At 35.2% G+C, this 16,493-nt stretch overlaps 1 protein-coding gene across 7 annotated transcripts in view; it reads right to left on the bottom strand.

Moving 5' to 3' along the window:
• The window catches only part of ccdc39 (coiled-coil domain 39 molecular ruler complex subunit), a 38,567-nt gene extending 22,074 nt beyond the window's left edge, over positions 1-16,493 (bottom strand). For 5 of the 7 annotated variants that reach the window (XR_012383813.1, XR_012383814.1, XR_012383812.1 and 2 more), the window contains exons 1-10: positions 16,367-16,493; positions 16,121-16,240; positions 13,670-13,816; positions 10,324-10,482; positions 7,832-7,924; positions 7,608-7,736; positions 7,250-7,441; positions 3,745-3,848; positions 3,414-3,546; positions 1,273-1,467 (exon numbers count right to left, since the gene is read on the bottom strand). Coding sequence is in view for 4 of the 7 variants with exons in the window: in XM_073909763.1 (XP_073765864.1) it covers positions 1,273-1,467; positions 3,414-3,546; positions 3,745-3,848; positions 7,250-7,441; positions 7,608-7,736; positions 7,832-7,924; positions 10,324-10,482; positions 13,670-13,816; positions 16,121-16,240; positions 16,367-16,456 (1,362 nt within the window). In the remaining 3 variants the exon portion in view is untranslated. Of the gene's footprint in view, positions 1-1,272; positions 1,468-3,413; positions 3,547-3,744; positions 3,849-7,249; positions 7,442-7,607; positions 7,737-7,831; positions 7,925-10,323; positions 10,483-13,669; positions 13,817-15,505; positions 15,768-16,120; positions 16,241-16,366 lie in introns of those variants that run through there. The other 2 variants (XM_073909771.1, XM_073909774.1) reach the window with 1 other exon arrangement.

Below are 16,493 nucleotides of genomic sequence, written 5' to 3' on the forward strand. Positions count from 1 at the left end.
TGTTATTTGTTACCCACATATTCGTAGTCGTTTATACACTCACCGGCCACTTTATTAGGTATACCTTATTAGCACCGCATTGATCCCCTTTTGCGTTTAGGACTGCCTTAATCCTTCGTGGCATAGATTCAGCAAGGTACTGGAAATATTCCTCAGAGATTTTGCTCAATATTGACATGATAGCATCACGCAGTTTTAAGCTAATGTTATAGTAAATAAGAGACTTGATGTTTTTTATTAATTAATTGATTTATTATTTTTATATATACATTTTTTATTATTAATAATAATTAATTTGTTTATATGCCGATGCAGTGGCGCAGTAGGTAGTGCTGTCGCCTCACAGCAAGAAGGTCGCTGGGTCGCTGGTTCGATCCTCGGCTTAGTTGGCATTTCTATATGGAGTTTGCATGTTCTCCCTGCGTTCGCGTGGGTTTCCTCCGGGTGCTCCGGTTTCCCCCACAGTCCAAAGACATGCGGTACAGGTGAATTGGGTAGGCTAAAATGTCCATAGTGTATAAGTGTGTGTGAATGTGTGTGTGGATCTCCCCCAGAGATGGGTTGCGGCTGGAAGGGCATCCACTGTGTAAAAACTTGCTGGATAAGTTGGCGGTTCATTCCACTGTGGCGACCCTGGATTAATAAAGGGACTAAGCCAACAAGAAAATTAATGAATAAATAATTTGTTTATTTTTTTTAATATTATTTGTTTATTGTTTTATTTTTTTCCATCTGTATGCAGGTAATCTCTGATGTTATGTACTTATGTGTCTAATGTGGTATTAAATTAGTATTTATGTATATATAAATTTACTTCTCTTGTTTTGTTAATTGAGTTAATGAACAAGGGGTTAGGGGATGGGATTAACGAGGGGCTATATATTGCTGTTTACCTCTCTCTTAATGTTTAATTTCATTTTGTCAAACAAAAGACCAATAAAAAGATTGGAAATTAATAAGAAACTTAAACCATATTGGTAAACTGAGTTACCTTTTGATTTTTGAGATGTATTGTTTGATTAATTGTGATTGGAATAGTGTTGGTCTGATTTGGAAAGTTTACATGGACATTGGAAAAATAAGAAAATGATGTAAAACCTCTAACACAATATTCAGTGAACTAAAGCATTAAATTTTAAGGCCTAAATTTAGTTTTTAAAACTTAAGACATGTAAAGACTTTTTAAGACCAAACGGATGCCCTGAAACAACAATCCAGCTTTGGTGTTGAATATTTCAATGACTATTTGTTGACATAGAATAGCTGCAATGCCTGGTTGGAGATGATCATCTGCTGCTGGAGGAAGTTCTGGTCCAGCTTGCGGAGTTTACTGTCTAGGTTGGACAGAGCGGTCCGGGTGGCACAGATCTCAGCCGTGACGTTCTTCTCTTTATCACGCAATGCCTGCACCTCCTGACTCTTCTTGAACAAGAGCTCTTTCTGACGAAGCAGCTGAGAATCAATCTCCTGCACACATGGAGTAAGAAAAAAAGTTGAATACACTATATCGAAATATTAAAATGTTGACTTAAAATTCAAGTAAATACGTTACATTTAAAGTGTTAAACATTGCAAGCTTCTGCAGTTAACCATTTTTAACATTCTAGCTTTACGTCATGAAGGATGCATTTCTGCTTTATTGGATAACTTGGGAACACATAATAACTATTTCATCAACAAAAATTCTTTAAAAAATAGTAGCTTTTGTACAGTCCGATTTACTTATTATGAATAATAATAATAATAATAATATTAATAATAATAATAAGATAAGATTTGGTCGATACTGCATTTTTAAAGGGATAATTCACTCAAAAATGGAAATTTACTCACTATTTACTTGTCCACAAGTGTTTCAGAAGCTTCATAAGTTTTGAACAGTAAAGAGCTGAAAGCTGAAAACCAGTAACCATTGACTTCCATAGTAGGAAAAATAAATACTATAGAAGTCAATGGTTACAGGTTTCCATCATTTTTATAAATATCTTATAAAGTCAAAATGATTTGGAACAAGAGAAAGGGTGAATAAATTATGACAGAATTTTCAGTTTTTGGGGAAATCGTCCCTTTAATTCTGCATGCTCATCTAAAGTTAAAGTTAATATTTTTTACATTATAATTGACTTTTACTCCTACTGTTGAACATAATCTCTAGCAAGTGTCTAAATTACACTTTTCATATTATTGTTTCTTACATTTCTACTATTTCCAGTGTTCTGAGAACAGTTTGTTTGTTCTGTTGAACACAAAAGAAGATATTTTGAAGAATGTTGGAAATCTGTGACCATTGACATCCATAACAGGAAAAACAAATACTATGGATGTTAATGGTTACAGGATTACAAGATTCTTAAAAAAATATCTCTTTTGTGTTCAACACAACAACAAAAAAACTCAAACAAGTTTGAAACAAGTAAATAGTGAGAAAATGATGGCAGAATTTAAATTTTGGGGTGAACTATCCCTTTAAAAAATAGTAGTTTTTGTACAATCCCATTTATTTATTATGAATAATAATAATAAGATAGGATTTAGTCGATCCTGCATTTTTAAAGGGATAATTCACTCAAAAATGGAAATTTACTCACTATTTATTTACCCTCAAGTGTTTCCAAAGCTTCATGAGTTTCGAACAGTAAAGAGCTGAAAGCTGAAACCCAGTAACCATTGACTTCCAAAGTAGAAAAAAATAAATACTATCAATTTTGGGATGAACTATCCCTTTAATATCATTGTAAATTAAAGCTATTAAAAGTTTTTTTTTTTTTTACTAACTGAAACAAATACAAATACATGTAAAAATTAGTCTGGAAGGGCATCTGTTCCATTGAAAAAAGTCAGAGTTATTGGTGGTTCATTGCCCTGATTAATCAGGGACTAAGCCGAAAGATAGTGAGCAAGTAAGTGAAAATTCGAATAGCTATTTTGGCAACTAACTACAATTAATTAATTAATTAATTAAACAAGCAAATATAAATATTAGGGATGCTCCGATTGATCGACTGAAGATTGATATCAACCGATAATCACATTTTCCGACTTGATCGATAAGGGCTTACCTGGTCGATCACATGAACCGATCGTAAGTGTTAGTTTACGGGTTTACAAGCAGAGGAAGATGCATTTTAACTTCTTTTGCATCAAATATACACTCCAAACTTTTTCTTCGTTGAGGCATGTTGCATTATTCTTCCATCATTTGCGATGTTTCCAAATAGCATTAAGTCAGTTTTCTTACCAAATTTTGTATCAGTTTAATCTATTATTTTCTGTAAAGCTGTTTCGGACCATGACTTGTCCGCACTAAATGGTAATAATAGATGTGTTTAAGGAATTATATGCAACATCATTTATTATTTTAGGAAAGGAGAACGTTTGAGCTGTGAAGTGAAATGAGTAGAAGCCAAACTGACTTTGATGTTCTGCTCTTGTTCTCTGAGCAGCTGCTCCATCTGTGCTGCTTGCTCTTCACCATTCAGCACCGCCTCCGTCACCATCCGCAGCTTCTCCTCCAGAGCAGCATTATGCAGCTGTGCCTCTTCAACTCTACAAGAAAACAACTGGATATTTTACAAAATTTTACATATGTGCATATTTGTGTTTCGTAATGCGTGTAGTGTAGTTTACAATGATTGTATATATACAAGTATAGGGGAAAAATTTAGAAAAATCATGACAAAAAGAGACTGCTTGACTGTGAGCTGTGAGACTGAGTAAAGTTCTGAAAAACAGAGGAAGAATTACTTTGTTGTTTTGTCCTGAATGTCTTTTTTCATGCTGGATAACTGAGATCTGCTGGTCTCCACATCTGTGGCAGTTCGGTCTACAGTTCCCTTCAGAACCTCCACCTGAGAGCAAAATAACACATTTGATTTGTTTTGTCAAGTATTCAAGCCATGTTTTTCTTTAACCCTTTCATGCATGGTGTCTACATTTGTGGACAGTTATAAAAACTGAATTTGAGGTTCATTAATCATGGTAATTGTCTCCAAACCACTTGAGGGCAGTGTCAGTAGACTGTCAGCAGTATTGTCACAGTGGCTACTCTCTTGCATTCCAGTTATTCTTTGCTTGGGTAAAGTCTAGATTGGATATGCGGCCGTATGCACATTAATATAGCAGCATTTTTTTTTATGACACTGTATAACAAAAATTTATATTTTTACAGATCTGTGACGGTTGGGTTTAGGGTTGGGGTGGGAGTAGGGGTTAAAAAATATTATTTATTGGGTAATTTAATAGATAACATAAATAATACTCGGTACAACTACTGTTTTAACGTTACTGTGACGATTGGGTTTAGGATTGGGGTGGGGGTAGACGTTGATAAAAAAAAACAATAAATTTGAAATATCATGAATAATGGAAACAATGCTCATTAACTTCCGGCCGCAAACGTATCCGATCTAGCGACAACCCTTTGCTTGATGACATCAATCATCCAAGATGCCCGACACGGATGGCCGTGTGCTAAATGCCTCAGCATATCTGTGAAAAACATTTATTCAAGGAGGTCAATTGAAGTAAAAAAAATATCAGTATGTACAGTACATTTAGGTATGATGAATATATTAGTAATTTATAAAATAAAATGTAGTTCTTATTCACCAAAAACCAACTGTCCACGTATGTGAACATCATGCAACAGAGGAGTCAGCTTGCATTAGTCCAATTTTTCTGTAACTTGCTACTATATCTATTCAGTTTTTTCAAAGATGCTGTAAATTGTCTTATATTGTAATAAAACAGATATTTACAAATATATCAACATAAATAGACATTTAAAATTACATGTTACATATGCCCTTTGTCCTGACTGCTTTGAGGGCTTTCACACGAAATGAGAATAATTGCTTGCATGCTCTAAAGAAACTATTTTCAACTAAAAAGACTGAAATAATAAGTTGTTACAATCAGCAGTGAATGTTTTCCACGATTTAACCATACTGTAAATGTTTCTGCACATATATATATATATAGGGCGAGGCAGTGGCGTAGTAGGTAGTGCTGTCGCCTCACAGCAAGAAGGTCGCTGAGTCGAACCTTGGCTCAGTTGGCGTTTCTGTGTCGAGTTTGCATGTTCTCCCTGCGTTCGCGTGGGTTTCCTCCGGGTGCTCCGGTTTCCCCCACAGTCCAAAGACATGCGGTACAGGTGAATTGGGTAGGCTAAATTGTCCGTACTGTATGAGTGTGTGTGTGGATGTTTCCCAGAGATGGGTTGCGGCTGGAAGGGCATCCGCTGCGTAAAAACTTGCTGGATAAGTTGGCGGTTCATTCCACTGTGGCGACCCCGGATTAATAAAGGGACTAAACCGACAAGAAAATGAATGAATGAATATATATATATATATATATATATATATATATATATATATATATATATATATATATATATATATATAACTACTGGTATTATTATTCCAACATTATGTGTTTTATTGTTATTATATTGTGCTATTATTGTTTTTAATAAATGAAATAAATAAATGTTTTTCATTTTTGCTACATGGTGTCCTGGTATGTGGACAGTTAATTTATTTTTTAATGAAATAAAATTTGGTAAAAATGAAAATGGTTTTTAATTTTAGTGTCATGTTAAAGCTACAAAAATGACAATAAACTAATAATGTTTTTTATAATTCAAGCATGAAAGGGTTAATGCTTAATTGATGCATTATTTTGGACCCTTAAAATAGTGTTACCTTTAGAATTGTATGCTCTTAAAGTTGTGGATTTACTTTCCCTTGCATCGAAAATGGTATTGAAAAATGGTATTTTTAGTAGGAGGTGTGCTTCCCTCCCTCCAGGACATTTACACTAGGCGGTGCATAAGGAGAGCCAAGAGAATCATCAGCGACTCCAGCCACCCAAGCCATAGACTTTTCTCTCTGCTACCCTCAGGCAGACGGTTCTGCAGCATCCAGTCACGCACCAGCCGGCTGAGGGAAAATTTCTTCCCTCAGGCCCCGTTTACACTAGTGCCTTTTAGTTTTAAAACGGCGCTTTAGATCAAAAACGATCCGAGTCCACATCAGCGTTTCACCTAGTGTCTCTGAACATATCTCCGTCCAATCTACGCCACCAAAAACGTATATCACGTGACCATTCGCGCACTCTGGGCATGCGCGTTCTAGTATAAACAGAAAGCATGTGTCTCGCTCGGCATTTGGTTATTATTAGTCAACAAACACCGGTTGAACATTAAACGCGATGGCAAAGAAAGCAAGAGAGGTATTTTTGTGGACAGACGACGAGGTCGAGTTGTTACTAAACATAACAAATGAATAACTGCACAATGGCGCCTAAAACAGACAAAAGTGCAAACAACGCTCCCATTTTTGTGCCCATGTTGTTGTTTACAGTACTGTCCTCCGGTAGCTTTAAAGCCATGTGTTATAGTCATGTGATAGGGGCTTGACGTATAAGGGAAGGATACGCAATTACACAAAAGCCCCAATTAGGTAGCGCATCTCAGCAGTCCCGCCTCCGTTTTCAGATGTCTCCGTTTTTCCTCATCCATACTGAGACGGAGCAGCAGCGTTTTAGAATGAAAACGGCCTCTCCAGCGTTTTCGAAACGCTCCGTTTTCGGCGCTCGAAAACTCCGGCGTAGTGTGGACGGATGGCATAACCGTAGCAAAACCTATGCGTTTTAAAACGAAAACGCAATAGTGTAAACGGGCCTCAGACTATCAGGCTGATAAACACTTAACACACCTTACACAGACTCTCCCATACCCTCACTGCACAACATCAATATGTAGCATGCACTGCACTTTAACCAATCCATACTTAAAACAATACTGCCTACAACTATGTGGACACCTATTTATTGTACATATCGCTGTCAATTTCACATTATCGTTGTATTTGCACTGTCTGTATTTTGCTCTGTTACTTTATTTGCACTGTCTGGAGCCATCACCTAAGCTTTTCACTCATCATAGCACACGTGCTGCTGATGACGTGACAATAAAAGCGATTTGATTTGATATCATATCAAAGTTACATTTACATTTAGTCATTTAGCAGAAGCTTTTGTCCAAATCGACAGCGTATCTGGTGTAAACGTGCAAACCTGGTGTAAGTGTTGGTTAAAATGTCAGAGAGATTAAATAATATGTTTTCTACAGGTGGTTTACCAATCCCACTCACCTGTGTGAAGCACACTGAGAATTTATAATGTTTTAATATTGATAGTGTAGTGACAACCCTATTGTAAGTTAGAAACTACAACATCATGACAACACCTCATCCTGCAGTCGCCTTTGGTTCTTCTCCTCTTCCTGAAGCTGTTGCCTGAGTCGAAATGCTTGACGCTCAACAGTGCCTATATTCCTCTCCAGCTCCTTATTGTTCTCTATCTCACGCTCCAAGAAGTCCTTCCTCTCCTTGATCAAATCATTCTTCTCTCTTATTGTTTGGTTCAACTCTGCCAGCATCTAGAAAATCAAGTGTTTTACATTCAAAAAGTTAAATAAAGTCTTCTGAAATAAAGGATAGAGATGGTTCTCTTATAATAAAAATGGCAAAGCCTATGATTATATCTACAGAAAAAAACTGCATTTATTGACTTGTATTATTAAAAGAGCGCCCTCTTCAGTTTACCATGGCACACTGCTGTATATCCTGGTCTCTTTTCCTCATTTGTTCAATGGTGTTCTCCCACTGGCTGATCAGTTCTTGTCTTTCCGTGTGAGCCTGACGAAAGCTCTCAGCTGTCTTGTCCAAAGCTATCTACATCCGGAAATACGAAGTACGAAATACTAGATCAATGTCTATTAGACTAAAGAGACATTTAAATCCTAAAAATGTCAAAAATTATCCCTTACCTGTGATGTAACAGTCTCAGTGAGTTCATTGTCCAAAGTTTTTCTCTTCTGGTTCGATTCAAGAGTCAGCTTCTCAATGTTCAGAGTCAACTCCTGATTCGAAAGAGAGCAGAAATTATTTTGATCAAGACATAGCAGTTGTTTAGTAAAAATAAATTAATTAATTAAATAAATAAATCGTATTTAGGTATTTAGAGTTTTAAATATATCTGCGTACATGTGTAGTTTTTAATTGAAATGAAAAGCTAAAATACATCAACTAAATTAACTTCAGAATGTTATTTAAACTATAATATTATACCAATGATAATTTAATAAAATTGATAGATTATTATTTACTAGGCATGTACCAATAATGTAAATACCATCATACCGCAATAGTAATTTTTTTCAATATTACCTTAGGTGCACGACTCAATAAAACTATATTTCTGAGAAAAGTTTGCTTAGGCGAATGAAGCGAACGGGAGGTAGCGGGAACTACAATTCCCATCAGCCTAGGCGTGGCCATCATCCTTTGCGGTCTGTTGTCACTACAGATCCAGTAATGCGGAAATGGAGTGTGTTGCTAGTAGCGGGGAAGAAAAAGAGCTGGAAATGATCGAACCTAAAGCGGGTTTTAAATCGGATGTGTGGAAGCATTTCGGTTTCTTTCTAAAAAGATACGAAAAAGGAGAAAAGGTGACAGACAAAGAAAAAAACAACATGCAGGCACTGCCAGACTGTGGTGAAATATAAGTCGGGGAATACTACTAAAAACAGTCATGGGGACTGCAGAACACAGCACACTTGTTAGATTGATGCAGACATTCACTTGTACCGCAAAGAGACCTCTATCTCACTCATGGCTTGTCCTCTGAAGTGGTGGAAAGACAATGCACAACGTTACCCACTGCTGTCAACCTTGGCTAAATTATATCACTCTGTCCCAGAAACCTCAGTCCCAAATGAGAGGGTTTTTTTCTGTTGCAGGGGACATGCCCAGAGATCCCAGCTTTAACCAGATTATAGTTATATGATAATTTTCCTTAAAAAACCCATCTCTATCTAAGTAAGTGAGTGATTAAATGTTGAATGTGATGAGTTTTCAACAATACTAAATTGAAACTTTTTTTTTTTACATGGTTTAATAGTTTTTTGTTATTAAAATTAAAAAATTGAAGTTCCTGTTTCGAAACTTACAGATAGATGGCTAATTTGTATGTCATTGATATGTTCAGTGCTAAGGTAAATAAACACTTTTGCCATTTTTTTGTGTCTTTTCATTAGTTTTGTTTTTCCTGTAAATTATTTAATAAATACCGTACCGTGCCATTCATACCGAGGTATTATCGTACCGTGAAATTCTGATACCATTACATCCCTATTATTTACCTTATCATATTTTAGTTCAATCATATGCTTACAATGCTTGCATTGTGATAATATTGCATTGACAGTTTTGAAATGCTTTAACGGCATTTACAGCATTGATTTGCATTCAGCATCACTTCATAATATGAAAATATCTAATATATATTATAGACATATACATTTCAAATGTATATATAAATATCATATCAAATATATATTAATATGTATTTATAATTATATATACAGTGGGGGAAATAAGCATTGAACATGTCATGATTTTACCTAGGACTAATATGTCTAAAGGAGCTGTTGACATGGAATTGAACCAGATTTTGGTAAAAACCCAAACAATACAAACATAAAAATAAAACATAGCAAAAAAATCGGAAAAATTAGTTGTGTAATAACAATAAAATGGCATAAGGAAAAAGTACTGAACTACATAAATGTATTTAATACTTTATATAAAAGTTTTTTTGTGTGTGTGTGTGTGTGTGTGTGATGGCAGCTGAAAGACGCCTCTCATATGGAGATTTTTTTCAACAGAGTGTAAAAATCTTGATGGTTCTGTGGGTCTCGTCTATCAAATCTGATCTTTGATTTGTATTTTCTATTGGGTTTAGATCAGGTGATTGGCTGGGCCATTCTGCAGCTTGATTTTCTTTCTCTGAAAGCATTTGAGAGTTTCCTTGGCTGTGTTTTGGATCATTGTCTTGCTGAAATGTCCACCCTGGTTTCATCTTCATCATCCTGTTAATGTAGATGTTAGACTAAAGAAGCTGATATTCATTTATACTGAGGAAGGGCAGAAGGTTGCTGAATAACTACTGAGAGATTTCAGCTACTGTCTGGGCTTTCACTGCCTTTTTACACCTCCTTTCTTCATGTGTTCAATACTTTTTCTTAATGTCATTTAATTTTATTACTTCATTTTTAAACTAATTAGTTATGTTCTTTGCATATATTGATTTGGTTGTTACCAACACCTGAAAAAAATTTCAAGCCAACAGCACATTTAGAAATATGTTTTCTGAGAAAAATGGTCATGTTCAATACTTACTTCCCCCACTATATGGTGCTGCATTCAACCCAAGTCATCATGTATGAACAGTTGTCACTGCACTGCACTACAAACTCACTTTAATCTTCCTCTCGTCTTGCTTGGCATACTTGATGATAGCCATGGTGTCTTCATCCTTGTGTGCTGATTCCTGCAAAAAGGCCTCCAGGGTCTGCTGATCCCAGTTCAGCTGACTCGTCAGTTCATCGATCTTCTGGGTGGCTTTAAAGATGCTGTTCTGCACACATTATTGACAGGATTACATTAAGATTGTAATCATGTCCGTTTCTAATCTGATCTAAAAGATTTATTAATATTTTTTTAATTAAGCTGAAAGATAAAGATTTTATTTATTTGTTCAAAAATACAGTTAAAACATAAAATTAGTATCACGTAAATTATTCCTGCGATGGCAAAACCACATTTTCAAAAGATTAAATTCTCTCATTCATTCATTCATTTTCTTTTCGGCTTAGTCCCTTTATTAAGCCGGGGTTGCCACAGCGGAATGAACCGCCAACTTATCCAGCACATGTTTTACGCAGCAGATGCCCTTACAGCTGCAACCCATCTCTGGGAAACATCCATACACACTCATTCCCACTAATACACTACGGACAATTTAGCTTACCCAATTTACCTATACTGCATGTCTTTGGACTGTGGGGGAAACCAGAGCACCTGGAGGAAACCCACGCGAACGCAGAGAGAACATGCAAACTCCACACAGAAATGCCAACTGACCCAGCCAAGGCTCGAACCAGTGATTTTTTTGCTGTGAGGCGACAGCACTACCTTCTGCTCCACCGCGTCACCGATTAAATTCTCTCTTTTAGCAATATTCTAATATATTGTGATGAAAATGTTCAAATAGAATGAACATCAAATCTAAAGTTTTTATCAGGATAGAGTTTTTGCAACATTTTAAAAGTGTTTTTAGTGGTTTAATTAATGCTACTTCTAAATAAGAAATTATTAAGAAGTTTTATAAGGATTAACCCAGAAGTGTGTAGATGTGTTCGTAAAACATATTTGTGACTGCAACACAAAACGTCTTTCGGTGCAGTTTTAATTTTTGACAATAGCCAAAAATATGCTGCATCGATCAAAATGAACAATTTTGGTTTACTAAAAAAAAAAATAATCAGAATATTGAGTAAAGATTATATTCCATGGAGATATCCTGTTATAAATATATCAAAAACTAGTAAGTACATTGTTAAGTACTACATTTAAACAACTTTATAGGTGATTTTCTCTTTTTTTTTTTTTTTTTTTCGAACCCTCACATTACATATTTTTATTCATTCATTCATTTCCTTGTTGGCTTAGTGCTTTTATTAATCCAGGGTCGCCACAGCGGAATGAACGGCCAACTTATCCAGCAAGTTTTTACGCAGCGGATGCCCTTCCAGCTGCAACCCATCTCTGGGAAACATCCACACACACATTCACAAACACACTCATACACTACGGACAATTTAGCCTACCCAATTCACCTGTACCACATGTCTTTGGACTGTGGGGTAAACCGGAGCACCCGGAGGAAACCCATGCGAAGGCAGGGAGAACATGCAAACTCCACACAGAAACGCCAACTGAGCCGAGGTTCGACCCAGCGACCTTCTTGCTGTGAGGCGACAGCACTACCTACTGCGCCACTGCCTCGCCCTACATATTTTCAAATAACTGTATATTTTTAAGGGTGGCACGGTGGCTCAGTGGTTAGCACTGTCGCCTCACAGCAAGAAAGTCACTGGTTCAACTCCCGGCTAGGCAAGTTGGCATTTCTGTGTGGAGTTTGCATGTTCTCCTCCTATTCATGTGAGTTTCCTCTGTTCCTCCACAGTTGAACGGCATGTGCTATAGGTCAACTGAGTAAACTAAATTGGCCGTAGTGTATGAGTGAATGTGTATGGGTGTATGGGTGTTTCCCAGTACTGGCTTGTAGCAAGAAGGAAAAATCAGAGTTCGTACACATTTTTCTACAAAAATTCCATGACTTTTTAAAGGACTTTCAAGTCAATTTTCATGACCTAATGTTTCACCTATATGTGGTAAATCGTAAGAAGCGTTTAAATTTATTACAGCATATCATAAAACACGCAATAGTTTCAATGTATTTATATATCTATGTAAAACAGAGGATGCTTACACAGCACTAATAATGCCAAAGCATGTCTTTGGCCAAGAAAAGAAGTAAAAACCACTAACCTCCATTCCGTTATACAGATATTTGTCAAACTAAATTTAGATTTTAACAGTTTGTTAAACGAGTAATAGTAGGTAAAACTACTTCTATTGTAAAGCTGTGATCACACTGCACTTTTCACTCCATAGACTTCCATTTAAAGTAATGCGAATGCAACAGACCAGAAACACAAGCACGTGCTACAAGTTTGGCATTTTACTGCACTCGTACCTGCAAAATCACATCACGTGATTGCGTTAGACCAATAGAAGATAATTTAAAATAAGACATTTAAAATATGGAGCAATCGCTCACTTTTATTCATTAACATTTACATTTAGTCATTTAGCAGACACTTTTATCCAAATTTCTAATCATATTGTTTATTACCACCCCTTTCCACAGCAATGTACAGAATTTTGCAAGCACATGCTCTAGTGCAGGGGTCACCAGTCTCAGTCCTGGAGGGCTGGTGTCCCTGCAAGGTTTAGCTCCAACTTGCCTCAACACACCTGCCTGGATGTTTCAAGTTTATCTAGTAAGACCTTGATTAGCTTGTTCAGGTATGTTTGATTAGAGTTGGAGCTAAAATCTGCAGGGCACCGGCCCTCCAGGAACAAGTTTGGTGACCACTGCTCTAGTGTGACCGCAGCTTAAGTCACTTTGGACAAAAACGTCTGTTAAATGACTAAATGTAAATGTAATTTCCATAACTTTTCCAAAACCTTTTGAGAGAAACGTTTCTAGGCCTGGAAATGCCATGTCAAAATACCATGATTTTCCCAGGTTTTCCATGACCATATAAACCCTGGAAAATGAATGGATGAATGTATCTCTACCAAATATTTTCCAATCCTAAAAAAACAAACATCAATGGAAAGCCTACACAGCAAAAAAAAAAAAATAAAATACTGGGTTCCACACAATCGATTTGTGTTGGGACATAGAGGAATTAAGTTAGCTTATTATTTTTTACAAATTTAAGTGGATTGAACAAACTAATTAAGTTTGTTTTAAATAAGTGATTAAACACTTGTTTTGAACATAATTTTTGAGTGTATTTCTTTTTCGTTCAGGTAATTAAAAAACTGACACTTATGATTAATGGCTTTATGATCCTGAGTCACATTTATATTTTATGAGCAACAAAAAAATGAAGGTTTCTGTATATTGCTTTAAACTGTTTCTGCTGGACAGGTCATGTAATATGCATGGTGTAGGAGTCAGATGTGACCTCTTGTGCATTCTTCTTCTCATTCAGTGTTGTCAGTTGACTCTCCAGCCGAGTGATCTCTTGCTTCAAGCGGCCTGTCTCTCGCTCCGCCAGCGCTTTCAAATGCACTTCCGATTCGGTCTCCTTCTCTTTGGCTTTGCACAAAGCCTGAACACATGCAAACACATACAGTTGAAGTCAGGATTATTAGCCCCACTGTATATCTATTCCCCAATTTTTGTTTAATGGATAGAAGATTTTTTCAACACATTTTTAAACATAATAGTTTTAATAACTCATTTCTAATGACTGATTCATCTTTGGCATGATGACAGTACATAATGTTTGACTAGATATGTTTCAGGATACTAAGTATTCAGCTTAGTGTAATTTAAAGGTTTATCTAGGTTAATTAGGCAAGTTAGGGTAAGTAGGCACATCATTGTAAGAGTGGTTTGTTTTGTAGACAATGAAAAAAAAAATTGCTTAAGGGGGCTAATAATATTGACCTTAAAATGTTTTTGTTTTTAAATTAAAAAATTTTATTCGAGCCAAAATAAAACAAATACGACTTTCTCCAGAAGTAAAATTTAGGAAATACTGTAAAAAAAAATTAATTCTTAAAATATTAATCATCAAAAGAAGAAAATATACACAGTGTAAAAAGTGTTGCATGCAGAACTGTTGAAACAATTTATTTGTGTTGAATTTAAACAAACAAATTAAGTTTAATAATGTTCAACTTAATTTGTTTATTTAAATTCAACACAAATAAATTGTTTACAACCACTTAAAGTAAAAGATTTTAGTAAATCCAAGGAATCATCTCTGAAAAATTTTTTCAGTGCTTGTGCCTCTTGTTTGTTCAGTCGAAGCATTTATAACATCTTTGTGTTTCTTCAGTTTGTTGTCAAGATATTTTTTTTTCTTTTTGCTTCATCAAATGGAGTTATTAATCAAGGAAAATTGAGATACTGCTTAAATTAACATTATTTGTGCGGTATTATTATAACATTGTAATATTGTTATTAAATCTCCACAGAAAAACTAAAAAAGTAACGCAAATGTGACTGGTTTTCAAGACACCAGCTAATCTGTTTTATACAAAAAAGAGAGGATTGAACATAAAACAATTAAGTTTTCACCACAAAAAAAATTCAAGAATTGTGTTGTTTTAGCTTGTTTTAAACAAGTAGTTTGAACAAACAGCAAATGTAATTTTTGAGTGTATTTATTCAGTGTTCAGGTAACTAAAAAACTCTTGTTTGAGATTTGTTGAGATGTTCAGTCAAAGCATTTATAACATCTTTGTGTTTCTTCAGTTTGTTGTCAAGATTTAATGTCTTTTTGCTTCATCAAATGGATTTATTAATCAAGGAAAATTGAGGTACTGTTTAAATTAATATTATTTGTACAATGTTATTATAGCGTTGTTATACTGTTATTACATCATCACAGAAAAACCCAAAAAAGTAACGCAAATGTGACTGGTTTTCAAGACACCAGCTACTCTGTTTTATTAAAAAGAGAGTGTTGGGACAACATAAGGGAATTAAGTTAGCTTATTAGTTTTTACAAATTTAAGTGGATTGAACATAAACAATTAAGTTGTCGCCCCAAGAATTGAGTTGTTTTAAATAAGTAGTTTGAACAAACAGCAAATGTAATTTTTTGAATGTATTTATTCATTGTTCTGATAATAAAAAAAACTGACACTTATGACCTGGGACAACACGATAGCTCAGTGGTTAGCAGAGAAAAAAAATCAGAACCAAGTGGAAAGGGAAAAACTAATCGAGAATACACAAGGAGTTATTAAAATTCTAACGTTAAGTCAAAGAGATCTTGTAACGTTACCTGATTGTGTGAAACCTCTTGCTTGAGATTTTTGAGATGTTCAGTCAAAGCATTTATAACATCTTTGTGTTTATTCAGTTTGTTGTCAAGATTTAATATGTCTTTTTGCTTCATCAAATGGACTCATTAATCAAGGAAAATTGAGGTACTGTTTAAATTAATATTATTTGTACAATGTTATTATAGCGTTGTTATACTGTTATTACATCATCACAGAAAAACCCAAAAAAGTAACGCAAATGTGACTGATTTTCAAGACACCAGCTACTCTGTTTTATTAAAAAGAGAGTGTTGGGACAACATAAGGGAATTAAGTTAGCTTATTAGTTTTTACAAATTTAAGTGGATTGAACATTCAAAATTAAGTTGTCGCCCCAAGAATTGAGTTGTTTTAAATAAGTAGTTTGAACAAACAGCAAATGTAATTTTTTGAATGTATTTATTCATTGTTCTGATAATAAAAAAAACTGACACTTATGACCTGGGACAACACGATAGCTCAGTGGTTAGCAGAGAAAAAAAATCAGAACCAAGTGGAAAGGGAAAAACTAATCGAGAATACACAAGGAGTTATTAAAATTCTAACGTTAAGTCAAAGAGATCTTGTAACGTTACCTGATTGTGTGAAACCTCTTGCTTGAGATTTTTGAGATGTTCAGTCAAAGCATTTATAACATCTTTGTGTTTATTCAGTTTGTTGTCAAGGTTTAATATGTCTTTTTGCTTCTTTCGAATCTGTATAGAGAGGGGTAAAAGAAAACAAAAAATATATTTAGCTATAACGTTGCACAGACACACACAGAACCCACAATGTTTTTTAACAGTGAAGTAAATTATAGTAAGGTTAGATTTCACACTCACCTGCTCCTCTAATGCTTTGTTTTCTGCATTAGCAACAGGGATAGCAAAATCCGCGTCCCAACCTACTTCTTCTAACAGAGCGCTGGACATTTTGTCCTGTTTCAGAACTGCACAACGCCAAAATACT

The sequence above is a fragment of the Danio rerio genome, chromosome 2, assembly GCF_049306965.1.
Source record: "Danio rerio strain Tuebingen ecotype United States chromosome 2, GRCz12tu, whole genome shotgun sequence".
NCBI lineage: Eukaryota > Metazoa > Chordata > Actinopteri > Cypriniformes > Danionidae > Danio > Danio rerio.